Below are 16554 nucleotides of genomic sequence, written 5' to 3' on the forward strand. Positions count from 1 at the left end.
AGGTGGGATCAAGGGGGGCTGAGCAGGGCTGGTCCAGGTCTGTAGTTTGCTCATTCCCAGGCTTCTGAAAGACCAAAAGAGCCCCGTGAGCCCCAAGGTGCATGTAACCCCTCCCGCCGCCGACCCCAAGCCCTTCTGTAAGTCAGAACATCCACCCCTGCCCTGGATCCTGCCTGGCTCATGGTCTGACTCTTTCTCCCTTGCGCTGGTCGGGATCCATCCAGAAGAAAGGACTGAATGCAGATTTGCACCCGTGTAAAGGGGACAGAGTTTGGCCCTGATATCTAGAAGGACCGGGGTCAGCTTTGGAACAAGTGACCCTGTGCCTCCCCACACACCTTCCTTCTGCTGCGTCCTTTCCAGGCATAGCAGGCTCCCTGGGATGTCCACTTTGTTGGATACCAGGATGTCGGTCTGCACTGCATCCATGTTCATGTACAAGCTCTTGGGATCTCTCTAAGACAAAGAGCAGAGATACAGGTGAGAGGAACCAGCCAGGCCACAGGATGGGCAGGGCAGGAGGAGTAATGCCCCAATAAAAGCAGCCTTGAAAAGCCAGAAGGTGTCGTGGCACAGCAGCCGTCAACTCTTTACCTACAGCACTGCACTGCGTGTGTGCATAGCGCAGAGCTCTTGAGCACAACTGAGCAGAGACATCTAGCTCTTGGCAGATGGCCTGGGGTGCAGCCTGTCCAGGCCCCACAAGCTAAAGGGACCTCAGTGTTGGAGCATGTCACATCCCAGCAGTTTAAGAGCTAAGGGCAGGCCAGGAAGCGAGAGATGTTAACAAATCTGGAACTCAGTGCTGCAGTTTGAGCAGAGAATAGCAAATACGTCGCCTGTGTGAGAAAGGGAAGATTGGGTAAAGGCAGCAAGTATGTCTGACCCCCATGGTGTTAGAGCTGGAAGGAAAGGGCAGTGAAAGGCCTGGAGGTAACGGCCGTGCTCTTGTTTGAGGAATGGTCCAGGAGGACTGGTGCAGAATGAAACCAACCGGTGCTGGGAGAGGCCTCGCAGGCCCTGTTAGCATTGTTCCCTGCAGGCCATCGCTCTTGGCCTGGCTCTGCCAAGGTCTCAAGGTCCAAACCCGGAGGCTTCTGCTGACTTAGTGTCTGGCTTGAAATCTGGGCAGCCCAGATCTAGCCAGTGGCTTGCACACCGGCCTCCTCCCGGACACCGCAGACCCTGCAGGTCTGACAACCAGGGTCACAACAGGAGTGAGGGGCCAGACAAGCCTTGGACTGTCTCCATCTGTGCTGGAGATGGGGCCGGAGTCAGGACAAGATAGCCTCAGCTTCAGAAAGGACGCACGGCTCCAGCACAGTGCTAACTCACAGGCTGGAGAAGGAAGGAGTCAGCTAATTGAACACAGGTGAAGACACGCTGGGTTCGAGGTGTCTTTTAATGAGACACCAAGACCTGCCAACATCCTGGGTCTGGCAGAGCGAGAGGGAAGGCGGGAGCTGGAAAGGTTTGGTCCTGCTGACTAGAGCAGGACAGTTTGTCCAAGTGCGAATGTCTTGAGTCTCCAGTGCGTCTTTTCCCTGGTGCAGCCATGAAAACGAGAGCGTTATCCCTGTCCCCATGCTCGTGCAGGTTCAGATCCAGGAGCCAGATCTGTTGTGACTTCATGGGGATGCCCCATCCACCTCAGCCCTGCAAAGGGACCAGTCCCAGACACCCCTGTTCTCTCCCGCTTCTTTCCCCATTTGTTTTCTGGGTTTTGAGTGGGATGAGTCCATGGAGGGGCATCAATCCCTGCAGCAAACTGACCCAGGTTGGAGCCTGGCAGTCTTGCTGGCGTGTTCTGGCCAGGGCTGAGAGCCGGGCATGCTTTAGTTGCTGTTGCAGCTTCTTTTGGGTCCAGCAGAGCTGTGTCGCTGAGCCCAGCTGCGTGTCTTGCTGGCCGTTTTGGCCACACTGGCCTGGAGTGGGAAGACGCCATCCTCCCTAGTGCAGCCTGCCCAGGACTGGGGTCCTGGCAGCTCCCGGCTGTGCAGGCCTTGGGTGGGACGATGCCACGAGAGTATCATTCCTTAATGGAGACCAACCAGGAGACATGCAGTCCCTGTGTTGGGGGTTGCAGTGTCTCAGCGGGGTGGTGTAGCTCAGCCTGGATGTCCAGGCTGCAACCATAAGCCTGGGCCCTTGCAGCTGTTTTACAGCTGCTGCATTTCAGCCCACCAGTGTGGGGCTGACCCCAGCCATACGCTGGCTGGCAGACTTGGGCCAGGGGGAAGCCCTGGCATTTCTTGTGGCATATCCAGGCCTCAGTGCTGTATAAGTCTGGTTGGCTTTTTGCTGCCCTGTCCAGGCTTGGTGAAACAGGACTGGGCTTTCTTTTGCCCCTTTTTCAGGTCATGCCCCAACCAAGTGCTGTGCTTGGGTGCAAGTTTGAATTCAAGCCCAAGCCAAAACAGGCCTGGTTCCCCTTTTGTTCTTTCCGAGCTGTTAGGTCTCAGCCTAGCCGTGTAGCCTGACTATATGTTCAGGTCACAGCCCCATAGGCCTGGCGCTCTTTTGTTGTATGTCCAGAATTGCCGTCCACCCCCCAAATCCACCATGCGGAAGTGAGGATCAGCGCTATGGTTTCACAGGGAGCAATGAGGGGCCCTTTGCAGCGCAGACAGACCCAGGCTCTCTAGCAGCTCCCTGCAGCGCAGTGACCCACGGAGCAGCTTGTTGGACTCTCCAGTGTGGCCTCTGCTCAGAACTGCCCTTTGGGGAGTCCCAAGTCCCAGCCTGCCTAGGCACGGGTAAAGACCCCCCACGGAGCGTACCACCTCTAGACTCTGTTTTCTAGTCTGTAGTGTTTTAACAGAATTAGTGATAACTTTTGTTTTTTCTTTATGCTTTGTAATACATCTGAGTGTTGTGTTTACACTGCTGTGCGAGAAAGGGGTTGTTGGTTTTACTGGACACCCTAGTGATTTATCTAGTGTTTCCCAGGTTGACTGGATGGGGGCTTGAGCCAAGGTAAAATATATTTAATATCCCCAAAATTGAACCTGGCCCTTGTTGCTCTGACAGATGCTCAGCAGAAGGATTACATATACAGTTTTATATATATACGTGCGCACACACACACACACTTTTTTTTATATATATATATATATATATATATATATATATATATATACACACACACACACACACACAGAGCATCCCACAGACACTCTGGAGTGAAGCGGATTTACCATAAAGAGCTGGAACAGAGGCTCTCCTATCGCCTTCCGCACGTGCTCCTCCACAACGGGAAATGTCTGGACAAAGTGCTGCAACAGAAGGGCTGCGGTAAGTGAATGTACGGGGGTAAGAGAGGCGGGCTATGGGGTGTTGTCCTGTTCCACTCAAAGCCAGCCCCTGCACAGGGTGACAGTGTACCCCAGGACAAGAGAAATAAGGGGCTCTTGGAGCTATCTTTTATTGGGTGACCCACAACTGTAGCTCCAGGTCACGATTCGTAGGCAAATGCTGGAGTGGGGAGAATCTGACTCTTCCCGACACACCAGCAGCAGGGCAGACAGCAGCTTAGTTACACATCTGAATCAGGGTCCTCTTGGCATCTCTGTGGCAGAGTGCAAGCAAGGTCTTGTTCCTTGCTGGGCAAGCAGTGGCCCTGCTCCCTGCCAGCCCCAGGAAAGCCTTGACTGTTCCAGCTTCTCCTGCTGCAAAGGGCATCCCCCTGCTCAGCAGAGCCCCATTCCAGACCCTTCCTGCACAGGAGACGCTCACTCACCGCCAGAGTGATGCTGGCCTGTCGCTGGCTGGTGGTGTGATCCTGGTTTCCCATAGCGCACATGAGGCCGTGCACCACTCTCAGCTGGACCAGTTCTTTGGCCAGGTCGGTCAAGCTCTTGGCTAGGACACTGTGAGGAAGCCGGCCCAGTCAGACCCCAAAGTCCTTCCACATGGAAGCTTGCTGGGGGGGCGACATGAGCTGCCTCTAGCAGAGGTTGTGCAGGCACTTGCTGCCCAGGGCACAGCCCCTGCCTATGGCACCTGTGGCTTGGCATCCCCTCCTATCAGTCTGTATCATTCCTCACTTGTCCCCAGGAGTTCAGCTATCCACTTGGTTTCCCAGCAAATGGGCCTGGATAACTGGGAGTGCGCTACAGAAATCTGCCACTAAGACCTAGCATTGCCTTCCCATCTGGGGCATCAGGTCCTACAGGCAACCACGTTGCCACCAGTCCCCCAGAAGAGCCCACCTCAGCGTCTCAATGTGCTCTGCCGCGCTCCTGTTGTGTGTTGCTCTGACGTCTCTTACCCGATGGCCTTTGCTGCAGCAGCCTGCTGTACGTACATTGGCAAGGACTCGGTGAGGTCAAATGTGGCAGGATCTGCATGAGAGAACTTTTGACAGGGAGGAAATTTTGTCTGGAAGCACAATTCTGCCAGTAAGTGTGAGTAGTACCCTGGGGAATGAGACCAGCAGCACCCAGCCAAAGGGGATACATGGGCTTAAAGCAATGTGCCTAAAGAAATCTCGATACGACTGTACTTGAGAACCTCACCCTGATGTATCTATGTGCGTCTACACATGCACATTTACTCCGCAGTAACTGAAATTACTACGCAGTCCAGGCACACATCCACACATGCATGCCTGCACTGCGCAGTAAATATGGTGACTTATGCAGACTTAAGCGTAAATTGGTATGTCTCCCGCATTCTTTCTCTCATCAACCCACTGGTTTCCGGAGCCAAGGTTTTGCAGTAACACAAGGGCTGCTACATCCTGTTGGGGAAGGGGGAGAGGCTGCCAGTGTCTTACCCAGCCTGGACATCAGGTGAAGCATTGAACTCCTGCAGAGGAGCAACGGGGCGGGTTTGCAAGGCCGGGTTGGTGATTGAGGAGGAAAAGGTCCTGAAGTCGGTTCTCAAGTGATCCATCAGTGGCCTGAGCAAGTCCAGAAGCTGCCACCCAGTTCCCTTCCAGCCCACCCCAACTGCAGGTCCGTGCAAAGAGAGATTGTTTTGATCTTTTACCTCCCAGGGTTTTTGCTTGTGTCTTAACAGCCTCCCTCCTTGGTGGTTTCAGTAATGCCACCAGGCCCTGCAGCAGCGCTGGACGGACGTCGTAGGACATGAGATCCTTTATCAGCTGAATGGCTATGGAGAGAAGGGACGTAGGGACTTGTATGCACAGCACTAACTCCCAGGGGAGCCGTCAGACCGCCACGTCCCCATCTGTCTGGGCTCTACTGGTTTGCGCACCAGCACGCTGCAGACTGCTCCTGCTTCTCCCTGTCTGCTCTCACTTAAGACTGATTCTGCTCCAGCCCTTGTGGGAGCTGTTTACAGATGGGGAGAACCAAGATCTTCCCTGAGCCACCAAGAGGAGAGGCCCATTCAGACATCCCATAGCTCTGCCAGGACAGGGGAAAGGAGGGGCTGGTAGCTTACAAAGGGCTCAGCCCCAGGCCAGACCTGTTCTAAGTCCTGTGTGCCTGCAAGTCACAGCTGCCCCAGACAGAGGGGCAGAGGAAAGCTTGTGGAGACAGGCTAGAACAACAACCGGTCTAATATGGGGCTCTACAGGCGTGGGAAAGTTGTATACATGAGGCTCAGATGGCATTTACCTGCAATTAGCCAGGATGGTCTGAAGCACGGGATGATTTGGGGGTACTTAGTGTAGACAATGGCCCTGCCTATCTGCAGGGGCTGAGCATGTGCACTCAAACCGAATCAAACCACTTGACTGTGGGCACATCTACACTTGCTATTAATGCGATATAGGCTTATCATGCAGTAAAATATTGAATGCTGTGCTCTGGTTTCTCTTCAAGTTGTATAACTCTTTTGCCTTTTACTAAAGATTTCCATGGAGAGAAGCAGCTGTGAGTCTTGTGCCAATTTTTGAGGCCCTGCTGCAGTGGGGCTGTTCTTCAGTGTGCAAAAAGACAGACTAGTTAGTGCTGGAAGTGATGTTTGCTTCTTGTTTCCGTCCTGAGTTTTTCCTACCTGAATTTCTGCTTTTTTCTATGCTACATTAAGAGGTTTTTGCTGCCTGGAGCTGATTGGAAGGAAAAGAGAATCAAAGTTTCTGTCATGCATCGGGGATCAAACTTGGAGCTGCACTACTGTACGAGCCCCTGCAGTTGGTGTGTTAGAAGTGGCATCTTTCACTGGTCTAATAAAAAACATGTCTAGCACACTGGCCGCTTTGCCATATATGCTATTTTTCAATGCAGGGCAAGTGTGTGCAGTGGGTGTGCACAGGTATAGAGCGGGTTTTCTCTGAGCCTGGAGCGCCCCCCTCCGTCCACACTCGGGGCAATGGGACAATCAAATGCTGCTGATGTTTACAGGGTTTGCAACGGCTGATGGGAGGCTCAGCTCCATCTGGTTTTACCCCAGGCCTGATCCAGAGCCTGTGACGCCAGGCAACTGCACAAAGCTCAGGGCTGCCCGCTTGGCTCTAGGCCTGCTACCAGCCCAAGGTGCCCTGCAGGCAATGCAGTAAATAAAGGGCACGCCCCACACTCCGGGTCACTACAAAGTAGCCGTGGCAGGATCCCAATCTGGACTTGCTCTAGCTCAACTCTATCTTTGCACACACATGGGTAGCCCCGCCAAAGCGGGGCCTCAAAAAATTGGGTCAAAACTCATAACTGTTCCTCTCCACGGAAATCTTTAGTAAAAGGCGAAAGATTTATGCGATCTGAAGAGAAACCAGAGTATGCCCCAGTACTGCCGGCCGAGCTGCCCGGGTGGGGGTGCCTGGCACCAGGGTCAGGGTGAGCTGGGGCAGAGGTGGGCATACACCCCACCCACGGGCTGCAATCATTGCCCGACCCCCCACCCGCAGCCCTCGTCCCCACCTGGGGGCTCTGCAAGGGAAAGCGGGGGGGGGAGAGGCCCCACCGTGCCGCACTGCACTCTGGGTATGCAGATTTATGGAGATACAACTTCCGCTCCCCGCCCCCAGCTCTGCTCCCGCCATCCCTGCTCGGGGCTTGCAAGCTACACAGCGCCGGGCACTGTAGCCCTTGGCCCCTGGGTATAGCTACACTTGGATACCTGTGTGCGTTGTATAAAATATGTTTATACATAGAAATAAGTATTTTTGCAAAAAAAAAAAAAGGCAGTGCAGCCGGGATCCCTTACCCCAGTGAGCACCTGGTCTCCAGCTGGCTGCCCCTTCTCCCCCAGGCTAGATGTTTCTGCGGCAGGGGGTGGTGGTGGGGGCAGCAATTAGAGACCCTTGCAGGGTTGTTACTTTCCAGGCTGAGAAGCAAGTTCTCCCCTCGGCCATGAGCCTGGGAGAGATTGGCCTTAGCTGCTTAGGAGGGAAAACTGGCAGAGACTAGGACATTCTTTGGGTAGATGTGATCTCTTTTATTAGATCAACTAAACAGTTCGAAAAAATGTTCTCTGTCAGCTTCCGGGCACAAACAACTTTCTTCAGACATAGGGGGAGCAGGGCGCTGTGGGAGAGGCGCTGTGGGAGGGGCACCGGCAGGTCCAGTGGTATGTGGGTCAGGAATGGGCACCCGCAGGGCTGGTGGGGCTGTGGGGGGAGCGAGAGGCACCAGCAGGGCCGGGGTGTGTGTGGGTCAGGAGTGAGGGGCACAAGCACGGCTGTGTGTAGGGAGTGAGGGGCACTCTCCCTGTGCCTGAAGAAAGGTGTTTATGCCCCAAAGCTTGCAAAGAACAATTTTTCCAATGATTGAGTTGAGTTGGTCTAATAGAAGATATCACATTTACGCAAAGAATCTTGTGCAGAGAGTATGAAGGCATTTTGCGATGTATTTTCCCTGCAAACAGTGGTTGAAGCAGTCAGAGAGCTTCCAGCAGCAACAGCAAAGTGACACAGTGATGCATCTGCATGTGGTACCATCCCCTCAGCCTGGGAGCTCCACGCCTTCCCTTCCCTCTTCCTCAGCTCGGCCCAAGAGAGCCCACAGAGCCAGCACTCACAGCCACTGCCCAAGCAAGAGCCCAGGGACACTGAGGCCACAGGAACTTACATGAGAATCACCCTGCAAGTGGATCAAAAGGACAATTCTCCTGTAGGCATATTGCCCCGGGGGTGGTAATGCTGGGACATCTCCTACCTTCGTACTGGACTTCCAGTTCCACGGAGCGCAGCACGCCCAGCACGGCCTCCACGATGCTGGGGTGGCTCTTCCCCACAATCACCTGGTAGCAAAGGAATAGGTGGATTGTTAATTCCTTGGGGTTTGCAGGTCTGTAGCTCAGTGAGATATTCATCTGGGTTTGGCAGGGAGCTAAACAGCTGGCTGTGCTGTGGCACAAGGGAAATGGACCCAGGGCACAATCCTGCAACTTTTACTCCATTTCAGCCTCATGTGTAAATGACTTTCCCACCCCTGTTTTGATGCTAGGACTAATCAGCCCTGGAATTAAACTGGTTTTAGCCCCACTGATGCTCTGGGACAGCCTGAACCTGCCAGTGGCTCTGTCTCTGCACACACTTTCTTACTGATGCAGGCTTTAAGTTCAAGGGTCAATAATCCAGGTTGGGAAATGCAGGATTTAAGACTGAAGCACTACAGACCATATGCTCAATCCCGACTTACAGTTTCCTTTGATAACAGCTGGGCTTCTCCAGGTAGTGAGGGCATGATCTGAGTTTAAGACTGGGTTTTACTCTCTTAAAGCCAGGATAATACAAGGCAGTTTCATGCTCGCCTTTCATAAGAAGTAACAGCCAAGAGGAGACGGGGAATGATAAAGCATCGTCTCCATTCAGTATATTCAAAAGCAAAATGTTAGATCTCAGTGGAGCACTCAGCTTATGCACAGCCTTGGAGGTCAGAGCCTGACATGAAAATGGGCCGGGGGGGAGCTGTTCATTATGTCATTATTCAAATCAGGCAGAAAAGAGCGCTAGGCATCTCAGTTCCTTTCAGAGTGCTCTCAGTGCTGCGTGGAAATGTGTGGGAACTCAAAGCCCATGCTCTGGGTTAACATCACGTGGCTGAACACAAAAGGATACGTGCTCCACAACTGCCTTCTCCAGTATAACCTTAGCATGCAGGCTTCACATTGGTATGGCCTTATCCACATCGGGTGCGCAGCCCTGGACACCTACAGCTGAGTTACAAAACAGTGGGCGCGTCTACACATGCATTAACGTGCTTTAGTTATGCACACTAAATCCAATACCTCCATGGGTCTACACGTTCATTAATAAGCTCTAGGTAATGCGCATTAAATCTAGGACCGCCACAATGAGGTACTAGAAAAAGGTGCATTAGTCTGTTTTAATGTGCAGTAGCTAGAGAGTACCTTTCTGTGACATTTGAATGCACATTAAATTAACATGCACATGTAGACACCCTCCAGTGTGAAGTACTAGGAAAATACGCATTAGCTTATCTTAATGTGCATTAACTACAGCCATTTTTTTAGCGATGTTTCAAAGCACATTAGCCTATTTTAATGCACATTAACTAAAGAACGTAGTTTTTTTAGTAATGCTTTAATGCACGTTAAAATAAGCTAATGATCATTAAGGTGTATGTGTAGATGCCCCAGAGAGCTGGTTTTATTTCAGGCTTCTCTGTTCAATAAGCTCTTCCCAGGTCTTAGAACGCCAGCAGGGTTTCCATACATTTTTTGCCTCCTGTTTATAACAGACTCATGGCGGAACAGGCGTTCTGGTAACGTCAGACCTGGGGCTGAACTTTGTCCCACGCTCCATTCCACTCACCTGCACAACCCTGAGAGTCTGCAGGGACAGCTGCTGGGCATGCGGGGAGGTGCAGGGCAGCAGAGCAATGAGGCCTTTGTACACTTGGTTCTGGTACTTGGGATTGCCGTGGCCTAAGGAGTCCAGCAGAATCTGCACTTGTCTCTGAGTCTTTTCTGACTTGGAACTGGCCATGAACTCAGCTATCGATTGCACACCTGTGTATGAAAAGATTCTCTGAGTCACACAGCTGAAAAGAAAATTAGCCCAAGTGGTTATTCATCTGAGTTTGGTCAGTAGCCCGGTCACTTTACTGATATCAAGAAAGGAACAAATACTCCGTCCCATTTTAATTACTGCTTGGGGAGTGGAGGTGGGGAGTTTATTCTTGGGAGTGTATCAGTAGTTACTACATTGATTTTAAAATACAATGGAGCCAAGTTCTCTGCTGGTGCCAAGGGGCAAAACTCCACGGATGTCAATGGAAATGCGTGCATGTATACCAGCAAAGAACCTGCCTCTAATGACGCCAGCTGTGTCCTCTGAGCACCCCTTGACTGGTTCAGTCATTTTCATCTTGCTACTGAGGAAGCGGTTTCAAACGGCAGGTATCTGTCACTGATTGCACTAATGGGCTCCTTTTACAGTGGGAAAAGCAGGGCTTTTTTTTTTTTAATTCTCAAAACTCCAAGCCAAGGGAAGAGATTTCGCTTTCACTGTCCAGAAAAAAAAGTCATTTTAATGATCTTTCAACAGATGTCAAATATAAAAATATTCACCCCAAGAGGGAAAGCTGGGGAAGGTTAGGAGTACGTGAACCCAGCAGGTTATAAGGGAAACTGCTTTGTAACCCTAACTATAGTTGCAACCAGAGCAACTGCTGTAATGCATCAAAGGAAAACTAGCGCAAAGTAGGCTCATTAAAAAATGAGAAGGGGGATGAAACGTGCACACTCTGCAATGGCTGAAACTCTGGACTCCTTCCAACAAGAACAAATTCTAAAATAATCTTCCAGTACAAGGACTCTGCTTGAGCAACAAAGGGTCTGGAGGCCAGAGAGAAGATCCGTGCCTAAATGCTTGACTGATAACAAATACATGTGGCGCCTGACACCTACCATAGCTCTCACAAATGAGCTCCTTATACTTCCTGCCAGCATTTGCTACTAGCTGAAGTAGCTTTATTGACTCTTTTTTGTCTTCTTCCTTTAGTTGGCTCAACCCTAATATTTCCAGGAGAGTCAGGACACCTCCAACCTCCAGAAATTCGATGAGGTACCTATGGCTGCAGAGATGAGGGCGACAAAACAGAAACAGTCACTGGTTATAACAAAAAATCTTCTTTCCTCAGCTCTTCATATTACTGGCAACTTTCATTGTACTGCCCTGTTTCTCCTTGCGTCTAATCTCCCGGAGGAAGAGGACTGGTCACTGCAAAGGCGGCCTGGAGCCCCAGTGCAAATGCCCCACCTGGAAATGTGCTGTGCCCCCAACAGATCAGGTGAGATTTTCCTCTGAGTGACCACATTCAAATCTGAACAATATACATGGAGAACCTGTGCATCTCCATCACGAAGATGTTTGTCAGACCACCATCTGAGGACAACGATCGGACTGTGCTTGGGGAACATGCAGGATTCACTGAACAATTAACATGGGGAGCAGCATAAAATACAGCGTGGAGTGTAATACGGCATAAAAAAGTATTCCTGGCAAACAGACACTACCCTGGCTTTTGCCCAGCTTTGTGTGAAATAGTAAGTCCAGCACCTTCCACATGACTGACTCCTCTCGTTCAAGGGTGGAACCAAGTTTTCTGAGCTCCACGAGCTGGTTTCTCATGCCCCACAGCCCAATTCAGAATGGATCCACCTACACCACCAGTCTGTGGGTGGGTCTCTCCTGACAGAAGGGATCTAGAGACAGGCAGAGGGGATGAGAAAATCCTGCCTTCAGCCTGGGAGCTCAAAAGCACTGGCCCAAGACAACTGCCCCTTCCTGGACATGGCCCTAGTAGTAAAGCAGAGGTGTCCAAGATATGGCTTGTGGAGCTGTGTCATCCAGCCTACAGGGTTTCCCACAGGGTCAGAAATTTGGTGATGGGATGAGCACTAACAGTGTTCATTGTCATGGCTCCTGAAGCAATGAATACTGCTTCCACCTGTCCCACTGACAAATTCCAAGCCCTCTGGGGGGCCCTGAAGGCCAAATCCAGAGTGTGGAGCTGTCATGTGGCCCACAGGCACAGAAATGTGATGATGTGAGGTGTGGCAGCTCCAGGAAATGCAGCAATTAATGCTGCTGCTGCCAGATGTCCAGCCCTGTAAGCAGCCTGTATTCTGGATCCAGCCTACAGACCCATTCTGAGCTCTGGATCTGGTCCATGCGCCCAGGTGAGTTTGACATCCCTATAGTATGGAATCAGGGCTAATCCCTCAGGATCCTTGCTACAGCCTGTACCCCAATTTGCTGTAATTCTGGCAAACAAACATACCTCATGGAGGATGTGTGATACTCACCCACTTGCAGCAGATAAAAAGATGCCTATGGCCTTCAGCAGCTGGTCTAAGCATGTTCCATTCATGTAACTGTTTGGCGATGTTAAGGAGTTCATTCTCATGGTCACCAAGCCTGCTCATGGCCATGCAAGGTCCCACACCACAGGGGACCCAATCCTGGGGAGGGAGCACAGGCTCTCACTCCGCAAGCCTGCTGTCCCACAAACCGCTGCAGAGGCAGCATGGCCAGCCCTGAGCTGGGGCAATTCCTTCCCCTTAGCATCAGCGAGCTGGCCAGGGAGCCTGCATTTGGCCCTTGATTAAAAGGCTGAGGTACTCCAATGTGGGCTGTATAAGGAGAGAGGAAGAGAAATGGAGACCTGTAGGGCAACCCAGAATGACCTTGGCAGTAGGAGCTGGGTTACATTAATAGCATCAGGACAGAATTGCCCCCAGATTCCAGCTGTTAGCAGCCCAAAATAACCCAACTGGACATGGCTGTTCTTGCACAGGGAGTGTCTACCCCAATCCTCATTCCTTCCCCTTCCCACCCCTTGCCATATTCCCAAGGAAAGAGATACGACAGCCGGAGCCATGCTGTCAGGCGAGCCAGGAACAGGCTGGCTCCCTGCAAGAATTCCAGCTCCAACTCCAGCCCTGTCTTGCCTTGATTTGCCTCAATGAAGTTGTCCAGGATGTGGCTCCGGGCAGCTCTTCCAGCATTGTCCCATTCCTGCAGGAAGGCTAACAGCCTGCCGATGGCCACCTGCTCCTTTGCGGAAGTCATGATCGGCGGTGTACGAGAGAGAGGGGTTACAGGACCCTGGAGGAGAAAAGTAGTCCGTACAAACAAATAAGACCAGTACTGATTAGAGTTGGCAACCATTACTTAATCTTGCAGTTTCCTTTGCCCCTGTTACTACCCCCACTGTATCAAAGGGGAAACTGAGGCACAGAGAGATTGACTCGACTGCCCAAGGCTGCATAACAAATCTGTAACAAAACTGGGAGTAGACTCCAGGTCTGTTGACTTGGCCACCAACTATCTCCATGATAGCATTCCCTCTTTCCTACGTTAATAAGACACCTGATGTTGCTGATCTTAGTCTCTATTGCTTGCCAGCCTTGGAATAAGGTTATTGTATCACATGCCTGGCTCTACTGGAGAGGAAGCAGGGAAATGGGAGTAGAGATGTGCAGAGATATGACGATAAAAGGGGGAAACTTTGCATTTTAGATAGTTTCATAGTTTCTAGGGTCGGAAGGGACCTGAGTAGATCATCTAGTCCGACCCCCTGCCATGGCAGGAAAGAGTACTGGGGTCAAACAACCCCAGCAAGGTGTTCATCTAACCTCCTCTTAAAAACCCCCAGGGTAGGAGCCTGCACCACTTCTCTTGGAAGTTGGTTCCAGATCCTAGCTGCCCTAACCATGAAGTAGCGCCTCCTGATATCTAGCCTAAACCTACCCTCTGCCAGCTTGTGACTGTTATTCCTGGTCACTCCTGGCAGTGCTCAGGGGAACAGGGACTCCCCCAATGCCTGCTGATCCCCCCTGACTAGTTTATAACAGGCCACTAGATCCCCCTCAGCCTTCTCTTTTGGAGTCTGAACAGGTTCAGGTCCCGTAGCCTCTCCTCATAGGGCCTGCCTTGCTGTCCCCTGATCATGCGAGTGGCCTCCTCTGGACCCTCTCCATGCTGTCCACATCCCTCTTGAAGTGCGGGGCCCAGAACTGGATGCAGTACTCCAACTGCAGCCTGACTAGTGCCGCATAGAGGGGGAGGATCACCTCCCCCATGCTTGCACTGGTTTGTTTTATCAGCTAATTTCCCAACCTGTGCCCAGAGCTTTCACCGGTCTTAAATAAACTGGGGAAAAAGGGCAGCAATAATGAACATACCCAAGGAATGGGGATGTTGCAGGGAACCCCAGCTCCCCAGGGACCTTGAGCATAGCGATCCCCACTTTGCTGAATGGTCATTGACCCATTTGTTTGATTTCCCTATTCCTGCCTCTACACATTACAGCATAAGTAGTATTTGTAGAAAGTGTCACATTGATGGCCCCGGAATTGGAAGTCCTCTATTTACTCAGCTCCAATCCTGCCAGCACCAACAGTCTTGACTTTCAGCTTAAAGCTTAAACCTGGTCTTGTACACAGGTGTTTATAAAGGGATAACTCAGGTTGCAATACAGTACAGTTCCCTCTGGGCCTGTCTATACGTGCTTTTACATGTGCTTAATTTGCCTAATGCACATTAGGGAGATTTAGGCACACATCTACATGTGCACACACTAAGGCGCATTAATGTGGTGTGTGGACCAAGTTGGGACTAAAGTTAGTTAATGTACATGGTGTTAGTGCGCCTTAGCACATCTACACGTGCGTTAAGGCTCTTTAGCTATTTGAACCTAAATTTGTGCTTTTGCAGGTATCAAATTTAGGCACAAATAGCCTAAAATCGACATTTTTAAGCCATATTAAAGGCACGCACATGTAGACACATGCCCTTAATGTGCCTTAAATTGGGCTAAAGCACCTTAAATTGGCACTGTGCCTCATCCTTGAGGGGAAAAAAAGTACGGTTCCTCATTTATCTCATTCAGCCTCGACCCCTCTGACTGAGGCTTTGTCTGCACCAGGAAGTTGAAGGTTTAAATTCAGATGCAATTTAGAAGCAAATTAATTGGCAAAGCAAAGCCCTGCCTGGACAAGGTATGAGTTGCTCCTTTCTGTTGAGGTTGTGTCTGCTAGAACACCAATACCCAGCCTGTAAAGCATCTGATACAGCTCCCGGGAACCAGTCCGAAATCTCTGGTTCATTCATAAAAGCCACCAGACACCTGCACAGGGGTGACTTTCCATCACCATTGCCTGGACTGGATTGCACACAGTGACATAGAGCTCAGGACATTCTGAAAAGAATCGTTTAAAAGTTGGATGAAGAAATGATGCTGGGGAATTAGGAGGAGTTGGCATTTCATTAGGGAATTAATGGGCTACGGTTTGTAGGAGTCTGTGTCCTTGGCAGACTTTTTTTCAGGATCTCCTTTGAGGGGAGAGAAGTTTTAAAATAAATCCATTTTCCCAAAATAGTTGTGATTGAAAGTGTTATTAGCCATAACAAATGTTAGTGCTGACAGGAGAATGGCCTGTTAGGAGCCTTTGGTGAAACAGTCAAGTGAAAGTCATATTTCACATTATCACGAGCGGGTCCCCGTGATTTACAGAATATTTGTGAAACGTTACTTGCTGGGCTCATGATTGATACCAAGGGAACAGCTCGGGTGTAGGGGGAACGTGTATTTCCCTGAGACGGTTCGCCTGAAATTTACAGTCCCATAAAGCGCTCGCCTGTCCTCGCCAGAGATCTAGTTAAAAGAACTTTACAGTCTGAAACCTCCCCAAATTGATTCTAAATGAACGCTTCTGTATTTATGTTTGAGATGCCGAGGGCGCGCTGCTGCCCCATTTTTATTAGTAAGCAGCCATAAGCCTCTCTGCCCAGAAACACCGGCACCAACCTCAAGACGTGAGGATTTTAAGGATAAAAAAAATAAGGCTTTTTTTTTTATGGTTCAGCTGGGGAGAACAGCGGGTCTGAACAATGATCCTAAGCAGTGGCTGTGATTATAACGGTGCCCTCGCTTCGAGGATCGCAACCTGCCCTGCACACATCGATGAGGATTATTAGCCGTGTTGTGCAGTTGGAGAAATAGGTGCAAAGAAAAGTGAAGTCTCTTACCCCAAGTCTGCACAAACCGGCAACCGTCAGAAAAGAGCTGGCCTCTTGCTCCAGCGATCTGCGCTCGCAAACCAATGTGCTGCCTCCCGATCTTGCTGGACCTGCTGGTCTCAGAAAGAGGGGGCGATTGGAAACGGTTGGGAGGACGCCAGAGAAACCCGGGGTGATTTAGGAGCGGGCACCGACGATTCAGGGAGCAGCATTTTGCAATCATGGGACAAGGGACAAGGGCCAGGCGCTGACCTGAGCAGCCAGGAGGTGCGGCAGATATTAAAAGCCACCTTCGTCCCTCCAGCGTTCAGGCCCTGTGCGGCCCCAGCGTCGGCCAGGGCTGCCCCAGGACTGGGTTCGCTGCGGGGCAGAGGACGGCGGTGCGGAGACAGCCGCCACCTCTGCCACCACCCAGCTGCCGGGGGCGCGCGCCCCTCAAGCTGGCTCATCGCGGGGGAGGTTTCCAACAGCTTTTCGCAAGGGAGGCGTTTGCCCCCCCGGCCCCACCGGTCTCCTTGGGCTCCCCGCTAATCTCACAGGCGTTTGCCCTGCGCTCGCTGCCCCCCAAACCAGCGCCCAGCGCTCACGCTCTGCCGTGTACGGGGGTGGGCCGTGCCCCCGGGCTGGGGGCTTTTGCGAGGGGTGACCCCCTG

General features: G+C 51.4%; 1 protein-coding gene across 1 annotated transcript; it reads right to left on the reverse strand.

Annotated features, from left to right (window-relative positions):
• On the reverse strand, nucleotides 1-13239 carry CUNH1orf228 (chromosome unknown C1orf228 homolog). Its single transcript, XM_019501417.1, has 11 exons — nucleotides 12744-13239; nucleotides 12184-12252; nucleotides 10783-10949; nucleotides 9686-9882; nucleotides 8064-8148; nucleotides 4993-5115; nucleotides 4271-4343; nucleotides 3740-3869; nucleotides 3198-3275; nucleotides 339-456; nucleotides 1-64 (listed from the first exon to the last, which is right to left on the reverse strand). Exons 1-11 carry the CDS (start codon nucleotides 13046-13048, stop codon nucleotides 51-53), a joined length of 1359 nt encoding a protein of 452 aa, XP_019356962.1. The 5' UTR covers nucleotides 13049-13239; the 3' UTR covers nucleotides 1-50.
• Nucleotides 13240-16554: the final 3315 nt, after the last annotated feature.

Source organism: Gavialis gangeticus, unplaced genomic scaffold, assembly GCF_001723915.1.
Source record: "Gavialis gangeticus isolate Ggan-Ray unplaced genomic scaffold, GavGan_comp1, whole genome shotgun sequence".
In the NCBI taxonomy this organism is placed as follows: Eukaryota; Metazoa; Chordata; order Crocodylia; family Gavialidae; genus Gavialis; species Gavialis gangeticus.

What these genes read in the sequence shown, in the direction of transcription:
- CUNH1orf228 (XM_019501417.1), bottom strand. Translation starts at nt 13,048, where the DNA reads ATGGTTGCCAACTCTAATCAGTACTGGTCTTATTTGTTTGTACGGACT. An exon ending in ACAGCATGGCTCCGGCTGTC is followed by an intron (nt 12,253 to 12,743) that starts GTATCTCTTTCC and finishes ATCGCCAAACAG; the next exon opens with TTACATGAATGGAACATGCT. An exon ending in ACAAGCAAAAACCCTGGGAG is followed by an intron (nt 4,344 to 4,992) that starts GTAAAAGATCAA and finishes TCTCTCATGCAG; the next exon opens with ATCCTGCCACATTTGACCTC.